This window comes from Lissotriton helveticus, chromosome 3_1, assembly GCF_964261635.1.
Source record: "Lissotriton helveticus chromosome 3_1, aLisHel1.1, whole genome shotgun sequence".
Lineage (NCBI taxonomy): Eukaryota > Metazoa > Chordata > Amphibia > Caudata > Salamandridae > Lissotriton > Lissotriton helveticus.
This window is the reverse complement of record NC_136061.1, coordinates 671,034,635-671,056,958: the sequence shown is the minus strand read 5'-3', so window position 1 is coordinate 671,056,958 and position 22,324 is coordinate 671,034,635. Positions and strand designations below refer to the sequence as shown.

At 46.4% G+C, this 22,324-nt stretch overlaps 1 protein-coding gene across 4 annotated transcripts in view; it reads right to left on the bottom strand.

The window, feature by feature from the left end:
* The window catches only part of CAP1 (cyclase associated actin cytoskeleton regulatory protein 1), a 50,568-nt gene extending 30,761 nt beyond the window's left edge, over positions 1-19,807 (bottom strand). The window contains exons 1-3 of one of the 4 annotated variants that reach the window (XM_078680796.1): positions 19,671-19,807; positions 2,088-2,215; positions 390-490 (exon numbers count right to left, since the gene is read on the bottom strand). In XM_078680796.1, coding sequence (XP_078536922.1) covers positions 390-490; positions 2,088-2,205 — 219 coding nt within the window. In that variant the 5' untranslated portion in view covers positions 2,206-2,215; positions 19,671-19,807. Of the gene's footprint in view, positions 1-389; positions 491-2,087; positions 2,216-19,403 lie in introns of all 4 variants that reach the window. The other 3 variants (XM_078680797.1, XM_078680798.1, XM_078680799.1) reach the window with 3 other exon arrangements.
* Positions 19,808-22,324: the final 2,517 nt, after the last annotated feature.

Below are 22,324 nucleotides of genomic sequence, written 5' to 3'. Positions count from 1 at the left end.
ACTGGTTTCTACACCGTTTATAATATGAGGCACTGATCACAGAGTTATCCGTACCATATGTTACATTTGTATTTACAATTTCTGTTAAAATAATACAATGTTGATTTAGGATTCTCCTCAATGCATGTCGCTCATATTTTCCATAAACTGCAATATAGATTAACTTCAATTGAATCTTTTTCTAAAATGCCAAGGTGCATACACTTAAGAGGAAGCACTTGTTTATTCCATTAATTATCAAGATATTTGTTAAGCATTGGGGTTCCTGGTCTTCGTTTCAAGAGGAATAAATCCAGCACAAATTATTTGTTAGATGAAAGGTATATTATTGGGTGGGAGGCATGTAGATTTAATGCAGAGCCTCGATGAATCTCTCTTCAAATCCTAACCTGCGTGCTGACATCTCCGCCAATCTCTTTGCTGAGCTTCATGTACTGAGCAACAGGACCATCGAGGAGGCTGTCAAAGGCCTGGACGTAGGGAGCAGATCCTACATAACAGAAAGATACAATGGTAAACTGAGTGGATATCCAAGCCGCCTCTCATGTAGGAATCAGAGACAAATCATTGGGGCAGGAAAGCACAACCAGCAGTAGAGGTATTTCTGACAACACCCTCCCCATGTCCCCTTTGGCTCACTTCAAAAGCAAATCAAGATGTCTCCTCATTATACACTTCACTAATATATCAATGCTTTCAAAGTTCTTTCAGGGCATTTGGAGTCCATGATTTATCTAATGAATTCAACTTTAAATCCCTTGCACATTTGTTAACTTGCCATGCACACCAGTAACCATGTTGCAACTCCCTCCACAACCCACCATTTATCCATTCACACCAGAATTGGAGATCTAGGCACTGCTGAATTCATAAATGCTGCTTTAGGAGAATAAAATCAATATTAGAAACAGGAGCAGGAACGGCCTTAAATTTAGACCAGGCATCTCGTCGCGCCAGCAATGCAGAGTATCTGCCAAGAAACTTCCTCCTGGGCATTAACTGCCCCTTCCGAATGGGAAGCCATTGGCCACAGAGGAAATCCAAGTTGCACTGTTATATTCAGACAAGCATCAGCCCTTTGATCCTCATTTGTCACAGCCCTAGGAACATACCGTGGATCTAGCATCCATTTGAATAAAAATAAAGTCAAATTGGCTACAGCAATGAGAGCGTACCCTTAAAGGGTAACAGTCTAAAATAAACGGCAGAAGAGTCAACATCACATCTGAAAAATCATGGTTTGGAGGAGTCTAACCAAGCCTGCTTTCCTGCGATTGAAGCACAATTGGAATTACAGGGTGTAGACATTTGCTGGAAACTGCCTTTACAAATGATTGCAATTGTATTAAAAGTAACCCTACTGGTATTTAAAAGGAGATGAAACAAAATGCTCGCTTTGATAAAGCACAAACAAACATGTTACGCTGCTGTATTTTAAAAAGTTAAAGTCGTGTAGTTATATGTTCCAGAATCGAAAGTACATTTTCTTGAGCTCCAAAGCTGAAGCCCCCGCCCTACGGCTGTGCCTCAATCAGTAGATTGTAACATTAATGTTCATAGCTGCCAGGTTTTCTAGGCCTATGCATGATGTTCCGCTCCAGTACATTTTTCTCCTTTGAATTATGGGAATGACAACCAAATCTACAAGCCCCAGGTTCAAAGAAACCAAAACCTTGACTGGTGCAGCACATCACTCACGGACCTGGGAAACTTGACTGGGTTGAATGTTCCACCCTTCTTGCTGCATAAAAACACCCCAGTCCTAACCTCCAACCCTGCAATCGCCTGGATTATGCCTTAAGGCACTTTCTACATAAAAAAGTCAAGCCTGCCAAACAAGCAAGATTAGATCGTGAGGGTGACAGAATGAGGGACCTAGAGAAGCAGCTCCATCCATGCAAAGCACAGAAGAAATTTATCAGAAGAACAGAAGATTAGTTTGTGTTCACCATAGCAGTTAATTCTGGTTATGTGCACCTCCTTGCAATGCTTTTGAAAATATCATTCATTGTGCCAAATCCATGGACAAAGAGTTTTAAGGACCAAACATGCCACCCCAATAAATCTGGTTTATTTTGTTCCTATACCTGTAGAAGAGGCATCACCACCAGATCCGCTGTGGAGCCCAGAGGATTGAGCCACATTCTCTAGACGCCCCACGACCTTCTCCAAGCGCTCCACCAGCTTCTGCATGTCGGCTGCCATCGTTCAGGTTCTGAGGACAGACAAAGTGGTTTATTTAGAGAGCGCAAGAGGTCATTTTGTTAGACCAGGTACACTTCCCAATTGTGGAAACAATGTTAGAGACTGTAAACTCTCAGCATCTCCACTCCAAACCAGCACATTGATAATGGCAAAGGAGAATGAAAAGACCAACCAGTGCAAGGACACTGATAACTCTCAGTAAGCAGGGAAAAGAATAGCGCTAGAAAAGGACAACAACCAAAAGTATTAAGACCAGGCCGCCACACACTGAGCCTGAAAAGAAACCAACACAATTGGCTAATAATCAACCTCTTGGAACGACTTCATAAGGTGTCTACCGCATCTCATCATGCGGCATTACTTCTCTACTAACATTCCATGTAGCCACAGCTCTCACACGGACTACCATGCTACACCCCTGCCTAATGTATGACTTTTGGTAATTATATAGCTTGAAACGAGTTGGATAACAACATGAGTGCTGTACTTCGTGGGGGAGATGGGGAGACAATGCACAACCGGGCACATCAAGCGGGATTTACATTTTCAAATTACACAATTAGTTTTACCATATTTACATTTTTGGGCAAAGAGTTTTTAAGTGAATTACCCAGATTCGAGCAACTTTCCGTCAAATGCAAAGGCCATTACTCAAACCCAGGTCTCCAGGTTGCAACGTGTGCAGCCCAGCTGCGAAATCCCATCTCCTACCCAGATACAGCATTCTTCGCCTTCTTGTTACACCCTCCCTACTACCTCCGAAAGTGCCCCGCCCCTTCCCACTGTTCCAATTTTCAGTTGGGTCAGCCTCCTCGGTGCTTCAAAGAGCATAGCGGAAATGGCAAACATTCAGACACCACTACAGTCCCACCGTGTAGATCTAACACACCGTTCCCCCTGCCTGCACCCGGTGTGATACCGCTGGAAACACTTGCACCCATCACTATGGCAGTACCGCCACGTGCTCGGACAGATCTCTGCCACACAACACCACAGTAGTGACCCAGAGTGGCCACAATCATGTGGGCTAGTGACTAGAGTTTGCCCACGTTGCACTCACATCTCTCAGCTTCGTAGCAACAAACAAAGTCTACCTTTGATAAAGCCCAGTGCGGTTAAGTAAAGCACACACTGCACCATACAGAACACATGTATTGCTCGTGGCAGGCTGTAGCAACAACTTGCACTGGAATACAAATGGCCTGCGTAAGAGATTTGCGATAGGCAACTCTAGAACATAGCAGGCAGTGGGAGGAGTGCATATCTACAACAGGGTTAGATGGTGAACTAAAACTGTAGGCCCACACGATGGTTTAAGTGTGAAAGTAGAACAGCGCGGACAGATGGCTGGAGCATGAAAGAGAGAGGGTACTCGATAGGCGGGGTGCCAGTACAGCACACACCATGGACCAATCTAAAACCAGGCAGGCTCAAACGATGGGTGGGACATTAACCAATGCCAGTTCTCGAACTGGATATGTAGAAGTGCAGGTATACTTTGTCCCAGGGTGTATTTGCTACAGAGAAAAAATGGTACTCCCCCATTACAAGCATTGGAGCAGAGCCGGTACTATCCTTTCCAAATTAAAGAAGTGCTCGCAGTGGCACTGAGTACCGGACAGTACCAGTCCATTTAAAACACCAATCAGTACCAAAGCAGGCCCACCCTACGCTTGCTCTGCCCTCTTCACTGACCACAGCCAGCACCAAAGAGCGCGGCCAGATCCCCATTTTAGACGCCAGGCGAGTCCAGCCCCCGTACAGGCTCACTCACAGGAAAGCACTGTTCTGATGCAGGGGTGTGATAGAGGAGGTGGCTAAGGGTGACATTTGCTTAATTTGTTAAAAGCATTCTCATTTTCTTAGAAGCCGGTCTCCAAAAACAGTCAATTGACGCGGGTTCTCTATACCAAGAAACACTAGTGCAAGTCCACAATAAGTAGCGCCCCATCCACCGGCAGCAAACAAACGCCATCACAATCTGAGGACCGGGGGATGGGTGATCATCGGGCACCCCCAACATCCAAGTCAGGTTTAAAAGCAATTTTAGCAAACCAGGGACAGGCATACGCTTATTGGGGTTAGGGGGGGGGGGGGGATAATCCTCAGTGCACACTGTACTACACGGCACTGAGGGAGATAGTGTTGTAAGATGAAGGCTTTATAACTACAACAAAAGCACATAACCTTCTCTCAGGAGTGTGGGGTCGCACCCAATTCTGCATGTCACCCAGGCCATAGCGCTGCACCAACACCGCTGAAACAACACAAGACACATTTTCTATATGGTTTGGCCTTATTGAAAAACATTTTTTAAATACCTGGGTTGATAAAATGTTTAAAAATGCTGGGTATGGTGCCTTAGTGGACTAATGCACCCACTGCAGGGGGCTGAGTTCGACCTCATGGTCACAGGTTAAAATCCCGGCGGGTCCACTCAGCCTTTCATCCATCTGAGGTTGATAAAATGAGTGCCCTTGAGTTGGGTAACAAACATCTGTTGTCCAGCGCCTTGAGACCCAAGGGTGATAAGTGCGCTTTACAAATTCACGTGTTATGCTTCAAATACAATGGATAAGAAGGCATGAATTCCAAAGACATTTAAAGACTTGGGCACAGAGCCCAAATTGTAAAGTTCCTCTACAGCAACAAACACAATTAAGTTACAACCAGGAAACTATATGTCCGTTAGAAACACTCTAAGCACAACAGGCAAGTGCGTGTCCCCACGAAGAAAAAAGATATGACACATTTTGCACGGATGCCAATTGTGTGTCAACATATAACCAATCAGAACCGCGGGTCCAAAAAATGAAAACACCATCAGAACTGCTGCCAGTACAGCCAGTGCGCTGTGGGCAAAGCCAATTAAAACAGAGTAATCATCAATACTTCTAGGCGTTGCCACAGAATATTGATGTGTCTCAATATCCTAAGGATCTTCATCAAGGCACCATGGGGAGGAGCCAGGGATACGGGAAAGCAGGATCCCTTCCACGCCTCTTAGACTGGGGCTTGTTGAGCCCATGAGATGAGGTTGCAGTGGTTACCCCCTCCTCCCTGATGCCTATGCTGCTACTGTATCATGGAAAGCCCACTCACCAGTTCCTTGAGGTTTCCTATGGAAGAAAGTGAATATAGAAACACTCACATCTTTGCTCTCAGAGACTGAAACATGTGGAGGAGCACACTTTAAAGAAGAGAATTTAGAGGTTAAACCAGAAGGGCCTAAGAATCAAAGTAAGTATAGCAGTACCAATTGCTATAAGAAAATCGTGTACCGTTTACCTTCAAATCATGGCAGTGAAGTAACACTGTCTGGGTTGTAGTGGGGATCTGGACCACTGTATCAGCTTTTTAGGTCTGCTTGAGTAAAGAAGTGGTTGCTATCAACTAAAAAAAAGCAAGCATTTTCAATGCAACAGGTCTCGCATCAGTTAGAGTTAGAGATTTTGGTATTGTTTATATTTTGCTGAATTTGTTTTGTTTTTTGTGTACTGAATGTGTTTGCCAGCTAAAGATTTGTATGTATGTGTGTAGTAAGTATGTGTATTATACCTTTATTGTTATTAGAGTTGGTGGCAATAAGTGTATGTAGCAGTAGTATGCAGGGTTGAGTATTGAATTGAATATTTGCTGGTGTATAATAGTATATGTAGCATTAGCTAGGGTAGCATAATGTGTATTTATCAAATGAACAAGGAATATTCACAGACACCACCCTCATGGAGCCCCATCCATCCCTATGGACAAACCAACAACTGCAGATGAGCTCTAGAGCAAAGGCACAAGGTAACTAACAAACGTGCTATACAAAAAAACTAACAATACAAAATCAACAAGTGAGGTTCATGAGATTAGCAGGCGTACTGTTTGCTCTAGATGCAACCTATTTTGTAAAACCACCATTCTGTGCCCACGACTCGCCACAGGAACTGTCCTTAGCTAAAGGAAAGGCAAACCAAACCTGACAGATATTTTTATTCATAGAACCACTCACCAACAGCTCGTTAAGGAAAGACATTCACTGATATTTCGAGTATTGTAGCCAAGCGGCAACAATACTCAAAATCCACCAAAGTGAAACACGTGGAATACGACCGTACGTCAGCCAAAGAGTTGCAGAGCGCAGAATCCACGAATTATACACGTGTCTGCCTATGTCGCACAGCCAGATTTATTTCCATGAATAACGAACAGAGCCCATGGAACGCCTTGGAATAATTTAAAAACAAGCATTTACAATGCAATAGGTTTCGCATTTGTTGGAGAAAAGCATTGTAAATGGCAATGTTTTTTATTTTTTAATTTCTCTTTGCAGAGGAACAATTCTTTATAGAAAGAAAATGCACACTATACCATACTATATGCTTTTATAGCAACTGTAACAACTGTACAGTAAAGCAATGGCTATGTTAGCGTAAATAAGTGTGAAATGATGAAAACAAATAGAAACAAGAGTACAAATAGAAACAAGAGTTGCTGTCCGCAGGATCCTATGATGAGGTGCCTGAAATAGAATGGTCAGGTATCAGCGGAACTGTCAGAAAGGGCCAACAGTAGCACTTGAAGCCTGGTTTCACAGTATGAGAAATCCAAAATATCGGATAGAAAACCTAGCTGTAGAGATAGATCACTATCAATAGTAGATGTAACCTTGAAAAAGGGGGAGGATATCTTTTTTCTTGAGTCCCCTCACTCACCGGAGTTTCCTCACGGTGACATGCTTCATCAATGGGGCACTCCCAACCCACTGCGGGTTGAGGCACGCTACGACTTGCGAACTACGTAGGAGCACTTGTAAGTGAGGACTATGTATGATGCAGTGAACGAGGTGAGTGGGCAGAATTACTTTTATTCTTGCTCCTAGTAGATATATTAAAAACAGCCGTTGACTAAGTTAAAGCCATTTGCTTTGCTAATGGTATTCTATAGCAAAGCAAATGGCTTTAACTTGATGAAAGGCGAGACCTATTGCATTTTTAATGCTTTTATTTTTTACCTAAAAACACTTGTTGGCTTCATAAATGTTGCAAGTCGACATGTTTTAATCATTACAAACACACTGAACATGCCCACTGTTCTTAGGTCTATTCACACTTGTTTCAGAAAATGATGAGGAAGCTACCAAAAAAGTGTGGCTGCCAACTTTTGACATCTCCAAAACATGAAGTGAACCATGCTTCTGCAACAGGCTTGCTTCCTCATAGCGTTAAAAATAGAAAAAAGTCATACTGGCGTGTGCGGAAGCCTCTTTTGCCTAGGATCTGAAGCATACTATGCTGTTTTTGTGTAAAAGCATGCACGATTCACCAGTGAGTGGTAACGGATGCAGAGTTGGAAATAAGAGAAAAGCTCACCACCAGCACAGAACTACAACAAAACAGAACGACAGCGAGTAAAGGGGAAAGCAAAGCATAGGCCCACCAGGGTGTCTGTCCCCCCCACACTCCATGGCCCACCATGGCGTCTGTCCCCTCCACACTCCATGGCCCACCATGGCGTCAGCAGCTTCCCAATATTTTGCCACACTCAGTCCACCCCAATTATCATTCGGAGATCCAAATTCCAACCTGCTCCCCCATAAAAATAAGCGAGGGGGGTACAATCGAACAGACGTCAGTGCTTGTTGCATGCTACTTGCCATCGCCACCAGAGGGTGCCAGTTAGCATCCAATCGGTATCAGCTATCGGCTGAGAATGCTGCCAGAGAGAACAAATGAGTGGGCTGTGTAGAAACGTTCAGGAAGGTGGGGGCGGCGTAGGGGAACAGGGAGTGAAAGGCGGAGGGGTGGGGGGAGTCGAGTGGCTAACGTGGGGAAACATGTCAGAATAGAGAAAATAGGTGATCTAGAAAAGGGGCTATCAAACAGGGTGCTATAGAGATAGGCAGAATGAGAGGGGGCAGAGACGGGGTGGAGATGACATGTGACCGTGAAATAAACTGGGCGGTGAAGGGGTAGATTAAGGGGGGGCGATGGAGTGGAGGAGGGAAAGATGAGCTGCGTGCCACTGAGTTGGTGCACACAGACGTCTGGCGCTGTAGTGTCTGGAAAGCAGATTATTCAAGCACGATATAACAATGTTTCACTTTATCATGTCCCCTGGTGCAAGGGGCACAGCTCAGTTGCAGGTTGGTGGCCTGTAATAGCGGCCTTTTTCCTGAGGGTGGGGGAAGGAGGCAGCTTGAGCCGCGAAGAAAGCAGGCAGCTTCCACGAACATCAATCGTGACGTGCTACTGCCTAACAAAGTTTATGTTTTTTCAGTCTTCATTTTTCAAAAGTCTGATGATTCCCCCCCAGATATGCCAAAGCAAGCAATTATTTCATTAAATGCCTTAGACACATGGCTGCGCATTAAAAAGGATTATTAAAGCCCTGCGGCTCCTTCTACCTGTGCCTTCGTAAACTGCCTGTAATCTCTGCAGCAGGGCGCCCAGGGCCATGCCTCCGGGTCTCGGCCAGATCACATCCTCTTGTGAAGCAGAGCTGCAGGGCGAGCATGCCCCTTCCACAGCCACCTGCTCTGCGGCAGTGCTCCGCAGTCCTGCATGCCAATGAATCCCCTGGCTGTGGCGCGAAGTGCCGCCGAACGCGCAGACAGGAAGTAGCCTCCTCCTCTGCTGCGCGGCACAGGCTGTGCTGCCGGGGATGCACTCGCACCGCTCTTATTATTTCAAGGCTGGCGGGGAGGTGGGAGTGGGGGGCAGTCTCGGCAAACAACCGCATTTCTTCCTTCTAAAGTAGATGAGCGAAGTATGGAGGTGCCTCCCTTTACAGCGGGTTTGTTTTCCAGGCCAACCTTTCCCGCTGCCTTCTGCTGGTCGGTGATGGCCTCGTTCTTGCCCGGCCTCTCGCCTCCCACCTGGCCCCCGCTGTACCCACAGACTTGGAGGGTTGGCGCGGATCCTACAGAAGAATGAAAAGCATCGGGCAAGAATGCCCAGTTGTCTAGGGGCTCGTGTGATGCTTGGAACAGCTTCCCCGAAACTTCACTTTCATCCTGAGCTATTTTGAGCTCCTTGTCCAGGTTGCCTTCGAAGAAGCAGAGCTTATCCTCGTCGGTGAAGCCGTTCTTTTTGACAAGGCCTTCTTTCAGCTGCCCTCCGGAGTGAACACTCAGGCCGATCTCATGCAGCTTGCCCTCCGGCGTCCATGCGGGGGTGTCCTGGCGGGAATCTCTCGGCTGGCCTGCTCTTGCACAGCGGGCTGTACTCGGCGATTAATGTCCCTGTTCTCGCTTCATCTTTCGTAGATGTAAATGATCGTAACGGTTTAACGAAACATTTCAGAAACAAGACAATGTGTGTGTTTTTAGGCGAGTGTGAGGCGGGTGAAGCCATATTCGGTGAAATTAAACACCGTTCTACTGCCGTATCTATAATCAATTTGTTGCATGTGGTCTAGTGTTTAATAAACTACGTACAAGCATCCTGGTTGACTCGAATCCCAAAAGATGTGATAGGTTGTGGTACATTAAAATAGAAGGCAATGAGAGAGCGATCTTAAAGAAGTTTGATGGAAAAAAGAGCTTAGATTTAACACAAGCGCTCGCCATACAGAGACTTTTCTCTTTTGGAGCCATCCCACTTGGACGGACTCAGCCTGACTTCCTGCTGACGTAAAAGGTTTATTATCTTCTTTATGGGGCTATCTGTTTCGCCCCATAAAGAAGATGAGAAACCTTTTACGCCAGCAGTAAGTCTTGGAAGTCCGTCCGAATGGGACGGCTCTAAAAGAGAAAAAGAGTACGTCACTAACCTTTTCCAATGGCTGGCCACCGTTTAGCATGAACGGTGATGCCAGCCAATGGAAAAGAGGGGCGGGCTTAACCCTCACTAGTGAAAGTACTCTAACATTAAATCTCGCCAGCGAGACTGCGCATGTGCGCAGCCTACGCTAGCCAAGCCCTAAAAAGTACAATAAGAAAAAAGTAAACGGAGTGCGCTTTGTATCATCCTCTTCAACCAAAGGCTTTCATTGTTTTTCATGGAATGGAATGCTGTTCCTAGGATGGCCTTTTCATCAAGACTATGGCATTTCGTAGATTGCAATTGTATTGTATTGTATTGTAATTGCATTTATATAGCAATTACTACCCCTGACGAGCCGTCAAAACGCTTTTTCGGTGAGCAGCACGCTACTCTGCAATCCATAAAGGATTAGTGGTGAATTAGAATAGTGAAAATAAGAAAGTAATTTGGGTGGTGGCTATGTTAGTCCGTTATTTGGATTTAGAAGGATAGCGAAGGGGTAGAAGAGGTAAACTGTTTGCATTTGTATAGCGCTTGCTAGCCCTGATAAGGTGTTTAAGTGCTTTTTCGGAGAGTGCACGCTACTCTGGTACCCATAAAGAATTGAGGTACAGAGGGTAGGGGTGTGAGGGGGCTTTCAGACCTTCTAGACCCCGCACTAGAATCTGAGAAGCAGGGACAACTCACCCCTGAATGCAGTTTCATCATCCTCCGCCCCCCCGGGCTTGGAGTGGAAATTTCCCCTGCTGCATTCATGTGAGATTACTACATGATACATTCACTTGTATTTTACATGAAAACATACACTGCAACAGGCAACACGGTGCCACACACCACGGAGAACACGCACTGCACGTGGTGCTGCCTTTAAAACTAAGAGCATGATTTCTTAAATGAAGGATGCTTTTCCAATGGTTTCAACCCGCAGTCCAAACATTAAGGAGTTAGGCTTTTGCCGGGACACTGTACTGTATTTTAATTGCATTTGCACAGCCTTACGAGCCGCGTTGAGGCGCAGCTTCTCTATTATTCGGTGACATGTTTAAATAAATCTGTTTTAGAACGTTCATTGAAGAGAAGCTCATTAATGCCTATTGACAACTGTGTTGCATACGGCCTTCCTTTCTCACATAAAGGGTAAACAAAAAGTTTCAAAGGTAAGACAACTAAAAGAAAACGAACACTCGAATTGTATGTATGTTTACAAGGTCTCATTTGTATTCCCATTATGTTTTGGTGAAGAGTCACCAATTCGTTATTTATTAGACTGCGGATGCAACATGGCCTGCAGCTTGTAATCGAGACACATTGCGTGTTCTTTAATCGTTTTATTTTGCTTACACAACATTTTAATGTATTACTTTTTTGTTTAGGAAAGGCATGTTGTTTGGATGCCTTGCTGTGTTATACAGATAGGGTGCCAAACAATCACCCGTGTGAAATAATTTGTTTTACTCTGCTGTCATAATAAAGTGGTGGATTAATGAAGATTTGTTTCACAAAGAAAAGACTAGAAAGGACAATGAATACGACTGGCTTCTTGTCAAAATTATCTGTTATGCAATATTTGCTGTGTATGCTCTAAGTTCACCACTTATGGTGCAAAATTCGTGTAACGCATTATCATCACACTCTTCTTTGAGGTACAGCTAAATTATGCTAATGTTGTCTGTTGAGAAAAAAAAGTGCTCTATACCCAACTTCCATGTTTTTGTAGCGCAATAAGTTGATTTATTATTAGTGATGGGTCGGAATGTCCTCTACATAATGTAGAGTCATGTTCCCCTGCCACGACTGAGTGCCTTGTTTCCTGTTTTACCCCATTCTAACTTCACACTAACCTAGAGAGATTAAAAGTGTGTGAGTGAGCACCATACAGAGAGAGAGGGCCAAAGCCCATCCCTTGGCAGAAGTGAGGCTCTGGGCCCGTCCTGTGACCTGAAGGGGCACACCAAGCATGCATTCATTTTACTCACAGTGGGCTAGTGCCCCTTTCTTGGTTCAGCATGTAGAGCTATGGTTGAAGCCTATTGTGTTCTGGGAATCCATAGTAAAACCAGATTTTTTTGTATCCATGTCACTGGAGTGAACTGACCCATTCATGTCACTTTTTGCTGCTGTTTGCGAACCCAGATCCTAATGCTAACATCCCATCTGTATGTTGTGTATGTGGCCTTTTTGGTACATGAGTTGTGTGCGTGAGCCAGAGAAATTGAGGCATGTGGGTTCCATTTTGGAAGTCCCTGGCCTGTTCTTGGTCACACAATGGCAGTGAGATTGTTTTCCAAACAGTGTAAATATATTGGAGGACATTTCTGACCATGAGGGAAAGACCTACACATTGAGGCGGGGACAGACGAGGCAAGGTTCCTTCAGAAATTCAAACAGGCTTGTTGCTGAGAGAGGTTGTTGCTTAGTCTTCATATAGCAATGGCAATTGGTAGCTGGTGGGGTGAATGGTGAGACTGCCACCTCTATTGTTAATGGCAAAAGGACCCCTTCTTCGCAGCTCAACCTTTTCTCTCTTCCGTGTCGCTGCTGATGGCCAGGATCAAAAAGTTCACAACTCTTTGTGCATATGTAGTGGGTGCTCCAGGCTGGAGATTACCGTGCTGAGGAGAGAATTGCTGTGCTGTCTGGAAAGCAGCCTGTGTAGGACACTTGAAAGGAGAACCACTCCAAATAGGCTGTGAAAGTGCAGACAGTGAGTTCACATCTTCTATCTCCTTTGACTATATACAAGTGGGAGCCATGGACCTATTGGTTGGTCCAGTTCCAAGTTATTTTTCACCAAGGAAGGGAGTGCTCAGCAGAGAACTCCGGACTGCTGTGCAACCACAGCTGATGTCTGCATGGCAGCGAGCTTCCCAGAGGTGAGAGGACATCGTCTGGGGTCTTGTCTAGCAGGAAGAAGCCGGTCCTCTGCCCTGAAGCACCTAGCAGCCAGCCTGCAAGCTGGAAGAGGGAAGGAGCCTGCCAATCCTGCAGGAGGTGTGATTGTACAGGGAGTAGCAGAAGCAGGTTGACCCTGGGTGGAGTATGGGTCTGCCAGAAGAAGGAAAATTGTGGAGCGTGATCGGTCTACATGCTCTGAGAGGTGAAGGCACTGTATCTTCATTGTAGCAGTTTCAGACAGAGTCATTAGCTGTAGACAAGAGCCTTGCCCAAGGCAGACTGCCACCGAACCCAAGAATTGTGCGAGAGGCAGACCGTGCCACCACCCAGAAACTATGTCCGAGCCGGACTGTACTGCCTCCATCAAGAACTGTGTCCAAGGTGGATTGTGCACTGTAACCAAGGATGGTGCCCCAGGTGAACCCTGCAGCAGCAACCAAAGACCCTGCCACAACTGTGCTCATGCTGCTGTGATCCCTGACTCTTGGCAGCCCATCTACTGCACCTCACCGAGACTCAGAACATAGTTCACTGCTCGCTGAAGTCTGCTGCATCATCTGGTGTTCATGCCTGTCTGTCAGAGAGTGGCCCATGTTCATGTTCTAATGCTCCCCTCCTCTGAATCACAGCTTTAACTCCAGTCGGCACATCTTCTCTAAGAAGCAGGAGTAAAGAGTTGTGTGTTGCCAGTAAAGAACTCCGATGTCCGTGCTATGGTGACACTCTGATGAAAGGGGACTTTTGAATAACAGATGTACGTATGGATGTAAAAGGTAATCTGCACGAAAGGTTTGACACATGCCCAATAGAAATTCTAAACTCCGAGGAGACAAGCCTGGAATTACCAAAGTAGATAGGGAGGAAGGAAGGCTGAGAGGGAGGGGGCACCCAGGAGAAGGTGTGAGCAGAATCTATGGCACAGTAGATCAAGTGCCTGTGTGTTATTTGTACCCACTACATGTTATGCGAGTATTAGATTTTAAATGTGTAGTAATTTTCTTTTACTAAAGTAAAACGCCAGATTATTACACAAAGAGCTACAGCAGAACTACCAATTTGCGAAAGCACATTCGCAGCTTTCAGTTTGTCTGGAAGTATTTTTCAAGGTTCAAGTATATTGTGGTGCTCTCAAGGCATGTGCCCCCCCCACCCTTCCGCCCTTGGGAGACCAAACCAACTCAATAGGGAATAAGAATGCCCTCCGAGGTATACAAACGTCTTGCACAAATGCACAAGTGGTTCAGAGGAGAACACAGTGGGATCGATTTACAGATAAAGCCTTGATAAGCCTGTATCATGTGAATTTCAAACAGCGGGAACGGCTATCTTGATTCCTGGGACTACAGGTTGTGTCCACATACACGCTTTTGATTTATGTTACGTCAAATTATTCTGAAAATCTATATGCGCTTCTAGTGTTTTCTAGCCTTGAGAAAGTCCTTTCGGACGAAACACGTGTCGGCTGCCTGTTTCTCCTATATTGGATTTGTTGTAGTGGAGAAGTGTGGCTCAGGGGTTAGAGGCAGCAGACCCGGAAGCTGAGATCGGTCCTGGACCAGGGTTCAATTCCCCACCTCGGCGGGTCTTGGGCTAAAAATTCCACGGACTCGATAATTCTCGCCCCGGTGCCTCCTCGACACACGGGTTCACACTCTGCGACTCTGGGCAATAGCTTGCTTAATCTCCACAACGGCCCCTTGCGGCGGGATGCCTGACTTTCACCTTGTGGATACCCTGCTATCTCACAGGGGAATACCAGGAAGGGTTCCCTAAGCAAGCGCCGGGAAACCCACTGCGGGTAGCTGTGCGCTATATAAGCTCAACTACATTTACATTTACATTTGATATGAGATAAAGGATATACCGAAGGAAATTGGAATCAACTTATGGACTTCCTTGTTTCTACTATGGTGGTGAAAGCCTGTGATACAGAGTTGGACTAATGTTTGGTTGTGCCTCGGCATTTGTGCAAGAACTAAAGTAAAACACTAAGTTGGACAATCAGTTATTGTGCAGCTGGGCAATTGTTGAGTTCTGAGCTTGTATCCCACCACACCAACCATCTCAGAAGCCTGTGACTGTTCCTTATCACTACTATGGATAGTCAAGTGCTGGAGAGATTGTACTAGGCCTAGTTTTGCAGAGTCATGGTGGACATACCCCAGGTCATCAGAGGCAAATGACCCCAGCCTCCACAGCTCACACCGAGTAGCCCCTGGTTGCCTGTGGCCCTCCTGAAAGGGATTTGCTCTGTAGGCCTGGCAGGGGCAACAGACAAAACCTGTTTCACCATTAGCAAACACTTCGCCTAACAAAAAACAATAGCTATTGGCTTTGCCAATGTTTGTTTAAACTTAACTCAGAAAATATCAGGATCCTCAAGAGGAAACGGACAGAAATAAAGCAGGTAGGCGGAACACACTACCAGGCTTGTATCCCACGAACTGGCAAGCTACATAAAGTGAAAAAATATGATGCCTGGAATGCTCAATTTAATGGTATTCACTATACCTTTCTCTCTGACGCATTCCAGACCACTAGTTTTGCTTATTGTGCCACTCTTGATAGGGATTAGGTCTAAGCAAACCGGCCTTCGTTGTGCTCCAATCTGAACAGCCCCTCTGTATGGGAACACAAGCAACCACGGGTCAGCTGTAGCAAAGCTGGGCCTCGCCAGTGTTTTCCCATGGATTGAAGCACAGCAAGGCTCATTAACACCCTATGTACCGGTGAGCAGGTGCCGGTTATAATACCTGCAACGGGTGGCAGCACTCCAGGTGCCCTGTAACCCCGCCCCTGGATCAGGGGACAGTAAGACATGCTTGTGGTTCGGTGAGATTAGACCCTTTAATAATAGCCCATGGACCCACGCACATTAGGGTTCTGCGATTCCTGTCCATGAAACGGAGGACAAGGGAAGCTGCATGATGCCTGCCACTGGACAGAGTACAGCAAACACTGTATAATACCGCGTGTGGACCAGGGGGCAGGACGAATGCCTGCCTGTAGACAGGAGCACAGCATATTATGCAGTATTCAGCCATGGGTCACAAAGCAGGGGGTCTGCAATGCCTGCCAGCTGCTATATCGCCTGCCCAGGACACTGACACAGTAGGGACCCTGCCATTACATGTGCTAGGACTAGAAGAGATGGTGCCCTGCACCACCTGTCTGGACTGATGCTAGCAGAGAACCCAGTACAGCAGGGGATCCAGCACAGAGAGGTCTTACCTTCCACTGACTCTGCTGACAGCAGCACGGAGGGCCGCAGAGGAGACCAGCTTCCCCAGCCAAGAAAGGCAGAGCGAAGGCTGCAGTGTGGGAGCCGGACCCTCGCCAGCTGCCCAGCGCAGGAATTAACCCCTGTCCAGGACAAGCTCTTTGGTGAGCAGCTCTGGATTATCAGCTCGAGTCTGGAAGGATCAAAATGTAGCCTGAAGGCACAAGAGGCAGGAAGAGCCGCATACCATATAATGCAAGAACACGTTGCAGCACCGAGACCCACGTAAAGGGATGCAGCAGTACCCACTCCTACATTCCATAGGATCCATAGGCCTGTCAGAGCACGTCCAGTCCCACAGAATCGGGTCTTTGGCCTCCTCTAACGCTGTAACACGCCCGGGCAGAAGAACTGAAGCATCAGATTGTACATCACAACCACATCCCAAACCCACAAACCACAGCAAAAGCACGAATGCCTTCAAATCAACCTCACAAATAGGCGTCAAGCTCTAAACTCAAACCAACAGTGGACAGCTCCTCCAACTCATGGTTTAAGGACAACACGGCTGTATCCCAACCTCAAACTACAGTGACAGTGTGAAGAGTGTCGCACAAACCGTAAGCCATATCAACTGTAAAGTATTTATGTTCCCGCAACCTGACGCCGTGCTCAGTGCTTGAAATGGGTAAATAGAAGTGCAGGTACTCCATATCAGAGTACCTACTTATTTCTGAGAAGTGCCGATATTCTCTCTCTCAAAATAAAAAAAATGCCAGCAATCCGTTCCGGACAGTACCGGCCCATTTAAAGCACTGGCCCATACCACAAGTGCAGCACACCCTGCAACAAATTAAAGAACAGTGTTTAGGACATTCCCATTGCACCAACATTTCAATCCATAATCCGCCGCTCATCGACTCAGGACAACATGTCCGTACTTCATCCTGATCCAATCTGGCTATCTAAACACTGATCATGCCCCACAAACACAGTTAAGGATCGTCTCGGGCAACATGGCTTCGCATCCACCAGAGTATACAGCACAGCTGCCAGTCAGGGCCATGCCGCACACAGAATGAATATCCTGCATCTTTAACAGTGGCCACACGTTGGCTCTGTGCTCTTAGCAAAGTAGGTATAACACCTGACAGTCGCCTGCTGCACAGCGTGGGGCATTGCAGGGCTCTGAAATCTAAACACGTACTGGTCATCCTGTCCCTCAGGAAAGCAGCTTCACTCATGACACTCGGAATTCGAAGTAAAAAAAAGAGAGGTTTCTCCAAAAAGAGCATCGTCTCAAGGAAAAAGGGGAAGTGCTGCAAGCTTGCAAGAAAACCACAATCTGACTTCCTGCTCTAGGGACTTACACGCAACATCATTCGCGCCTTCCCCGAGGGGGATGGGGGGCGCTCAGTTAGCTTCTCAGCCTGCGAAGCAGCACTGTAGAGAGCTATGCTATGCTCACTGCCAAGAATCTCCCCAAGTCACCAAAAACACTTACAATACGAGGCCAGCGAGAATATACGTTAATGCCTTGAATTATGGGTGCATCACGTCGAGATATCTATCTATCCCTTTTCACCAGACACAGGCAAAAACTCATGTAGTCCTCTTGTCACTCTTTAACAACGGACTTCACCCAACAAATAGAAATGAAGGTAAAATACATCCTCCTGTTACAGCATCAAGGCCTCGAAAAACTAACTCCATGCTCAAAACATTCAATGGAAGAACTTTGAACTAAAAAATAAAAATACAAACCAAAAATGTGTTCTGCTCAGCTGACAGCCACTACAAGAACAGTATCCAACACATGCTTTTGGAGTGTGTCGAAAAATCAAACATTTAAAGAGTTACAGATATAAAATCTTATGGGTATTGCTACATCAAGTCCTATCCTATCCCATCGCAGTCTAAACTGCTACAACCTATTACCATTGCTCATATTTCCTACATCACGTTGTGGGTTAGAAACCAAGCCAAACAGAAAATAGGATTACTCAATTTTCGCACAATTCAACTGTGCATTTAGCTCAAGCCAAGCCTCTTGATCCCCCAACTAATCTTTCGCCAATAGAAACACTTAAGCTTATGTGGGACGCTGAAGCGCTTGCCTACATGAGCACCACACTACACCATGTCGGGAGTGTGTATGGAAGGTTGTTCTGTTTTGATTCTATGTGGGAAGTGCTTCCATGTTGTGCGTAACGACCACTGAGGTGCGATTGTCATGGTATGAGACGCAGGACGTAGCAGTGTTGGATAATTAAGTGTAAGAGACAAACATGCAGTTACTTGGTTTTTACCGTGATGGTAGCTTGGAACTGCTCCATACGTCCCTTTAAGGCGTTTCATGTGATATAGTGTGGCTATCAGATTAATGTGGCGCTGGCACTCGCCAGGCTTGCACCTTCAATGCCTGGTGGAATATGCGTAAGCAGCATGGCCTTCTGGGATATACCTATCATCAAAGTACACAAGAACTGATTATACAGTCACGCCCAATTGTACTGGTGCTATGCAGTGAGTCACACTAGCATATGCTCCTCTGGAGACAGGTTTCCTCACCAAAATGGATCACTGCCCTAGGGCCTCTATAAACCAATGTAAGCATTGCTCAAGGCGTACACCATCCAAACACAGAGACCAAGCGTGAGCATCAGGCCCAGACCTGGACAAGAAACCCAGCATATTTCATAGTACTCATCTGGAGAATTGTGTGCAGTTCTAGATGGCACACCTGGAGCATCATGACCAGTCCTGTGAAATACATTTCCAGAAAGATAAACAGAGACTGGAGGCCGACAACAAAAACAAAACCATAAGGCCATTAAAGAGACATTCATAGGCCAAAAGGAAATATAGGAGCAGGAAGGTACAATACTGGCAGGCAAAGGCGTCTGCGAATAACACAAGACACTATGAGAGTCAGAAGGTAAGATGTAACAGTACTAAAGGTCTGCACAGTTATGACACGGACACGATTCAGACAATAAAGATATGGTCAAAGGATCTAGGGAAGATAATGAAGGAACATAACAGGGAAAGGAAGAATAAAGTCGTAAACTACTTAAGGTATACTTATCAAGTGAATGCAGAAAACGAGAAGACTTTATGGGGCACCGTACTCTTTTCGTCTACACACTCAGCTACACCCATTTCACTTCCCCTCCACTACCTCGCCGCTCCAGTGACAACGCCCATTACCTTCTAGTCCACCCACACTGCTCGAGATACCGCTCACTTCTTATGCCCTCTCCTACTGCAGCTCCATTCTTGCCTTTCCTCCCCACTCCTCATTCTAATGCCTTCACGAGACCCCTCACCTGTTATGTCATCAACTCGGTGCTAACCCTTTGCATGCCCATTTGCTGAATGCTGCCACCTCCTGCACCTTCGCCTCATTCTGATTATATATGCCTCCACCGCAGCCCTCTAAACAAGTGCTGTACAATGTAATGACCCCTGTGTTGGTCACCCACCCTACTGCCCCTCCAGCCAGTGCTGGCCACAAGCCGCTCCGTGCCACGTATCCCTCCTCCACCTGGACTGCACCCACCGTGTACCACTCCCTCCTCTGCTGGCCCCCTCACCTCCTTCTCGGTCGCTGTTACTTCAGACTGCAAATACTTCCGGCACCCACCGCCCTCCCGGCATCCCCGGCGTGGCGTACTAGAGGGTGGGGCAAGAGGGGTGGGTGACGGGAGGGTGGGGCTAGGGCTAGGCGCGCAATGTAATGTGGGGCCGGAGGCGTGGAAGAAGCGAGGGCATGTGGGAGGAGTAGTTACTGAAATATCGTGGGTTGGTTTTATGGTCGGGATATGGTACTTTTTCAATAAGAGGGCAAGTGTTGTGCTTCAATAACTGACTCGGTGTGGACTGTCTGACGTTACTACGGAATGTAACATTAGACACGGTCTGATTAGAGGGATAGAATTTCGCGCTTTGTAATAATGTGCCTATATTGGAAAAATACTGAATAATTATTATTAAAATGCTAAAACATGTTCTTCCCACCAAAGATGGCCGCTTCCAGGTCACGGCGTCGCTTGTCCCTTTTCCATTCGTACGCTTTAGCGGAGGCGGGATCTCAGACAAGCTCCTCGGCCCTTATAAGGACTCAAACAGCACTTCAGAACGAAGGGTTTGGCCATCGATATTACGTTTTATTTAGTCACTATGCTGGTACCATCTTGGGAGGGGATCACTTTTCTGTTCCTCCCACACCAAGGCTTTTAGGTAGTTATTGCGGTTGCGCACCCGCCATTACAGATTGGAATTAAAAACATTTTTGTTACAGATGGCTATTTGCAACATTCGATGTACTGTTGCATAGTGGACAGCTGTAAGAAATGGTGAAACATACCTAACTAATACTTTTATACGGCACAGCTACTTCGTTTTTCAGGATCATGCTTGACTTTTTAGTTGTCTCATTTTTTTTCCTAAGAATTCTGGGACTTGTAGTCCTGATTTTACTGGGTAACTAAGACTATAAATCCCAGAATTTATTTATTTATGCAATTTTATATAGCGTGGACTTTACCCAAAGGTGTCAGAGCGATTTACAATAGAGTCAAGTACGTTACATGAGGAGATTTACAAACTTACATGTGTTACAGGGACAAACGGGAAAGTTAAAAAAGTAAAATAAAATAAGAGGTGGCAATCACTGCAAGAAAACAAAACAAAAAAATTGGGATTAGGTTAGCACAAGCATAGAAAACATATTTACAGCATTGTAAGAACTTAGAACATCAAGAGAATGCCAAGCGGCCTTGAGGGACATGAAAAGGGATGTATTAGTTTTGGAGGGAAGAGATTTGAGATCCGTTTTGAAAGTCTGGGTAGAGGTGGTGGTACGGCGAAATGGAGGAAGCGAGTTCCAGATACTAACTGCATTGCCCGAGTAGGATTTAGTCATCGATCTTTCTTTTTTGAAGGTAGGCGGTTCAAGCAGTACGTTTTCAGCATTACGTGAAGGTCTAGAACCTCAAGAGATTTAAGTTTATTCGCCGGGTATAGAGGGGAAGAAGTGTGCAGGGCTTTGTAGGTGGAGAAGTGTGGCTCAGGGGTTAGAGGCAGCAGACCCGGAATCTGAGATCGGTCCTGGACCAGGGTTCAATTCCCCGCCCCGGCGGGTCTTGGGCTAAAAATTCCAAGGACTCGATAATTCTCACCCCGGTGCCTCCTCGACTCACGGGTTCACACTCTGCGACTCTGGGCAACAGCTTGCTTAATCTCCACAACGGCCCCTCGCGGCGGGATGCCTGACTTTCACCTTGTGGATACCCTGCTATCTCACAGGGGAATATCAGGAAGGGTTCCCTAAGCAAGCGCCGGGACACCTGCTTTGCGGGTAGCTGTGCGCTATATAAGCTCAACTACATTTACATTTACATTTACATACAAGCCATCTTGTAGATTGACCTTGCTTCAATGGGAAGCTGTCGTAAACAGTATGGGTTTGATATGATAATTTCTTTTTGCCCCAAAAACAAAACAAGCTGCTGAATGGAGTATGGATTTGAGAGGGGAGAGGTGGGATTTGAGGAGGCCAGCAGGGAGAGAGTTGCAATAGTCCAATCTAGAGAGAACCAGAGATTGGACCAAGGTTTTTAGGTCTTGCTTGGGAAAGAAACGTCGAATCCCCCAAAGAAGGCGCAGTTGGTAACGCGCATTCTTTGCAATGGAATTGATGTGGGAGTGTAGTTTCAATCAATCAATCAATCATGCCATTTGTATAGCGCACTACTCACCCAGGAGGGTCTCAAGGCGCTTGGGGGGAGGGGTATGCTACTGCTCGAACAGCCAGGTCTTGAGTTGTTTCCTGAAGGCGAGATGGTCCTGGGTCAGCCGAAGGTGGATGGGGAGGGAGTTCCAAGTCTTGGCAGCCAGGTAAGAGAAGGATCTTCCTCCGGCGGTGGCTCTTCGGATGCGTGGTACAGCTGCGAGGGCGAGGCTGGTGGACCGTAGCTGGCGGGTGGGCGTGTAGAAGGTCAGGCGGTCGTTGAGGTACTTGGGGCCCAGGTCATGGAGAGACTTGTGTGCGTGGGTGAGGAGCCGGAACGTGATCCTCTTGTCGACGGGGAGCCAGTGCAGGTTCCTCAGGTGGCTGGAGATGTGGCTGCGTCGGGGGACATCCAGGATGTGTCGGGCGGAGGCGTTCTGGATGCGCTGGAGTCTTTTCTGTAGCTTGGCTGTGGTTCCGGCGTAGAGGGCGTTTCCGTAGTCCAGTCGGCTGGTG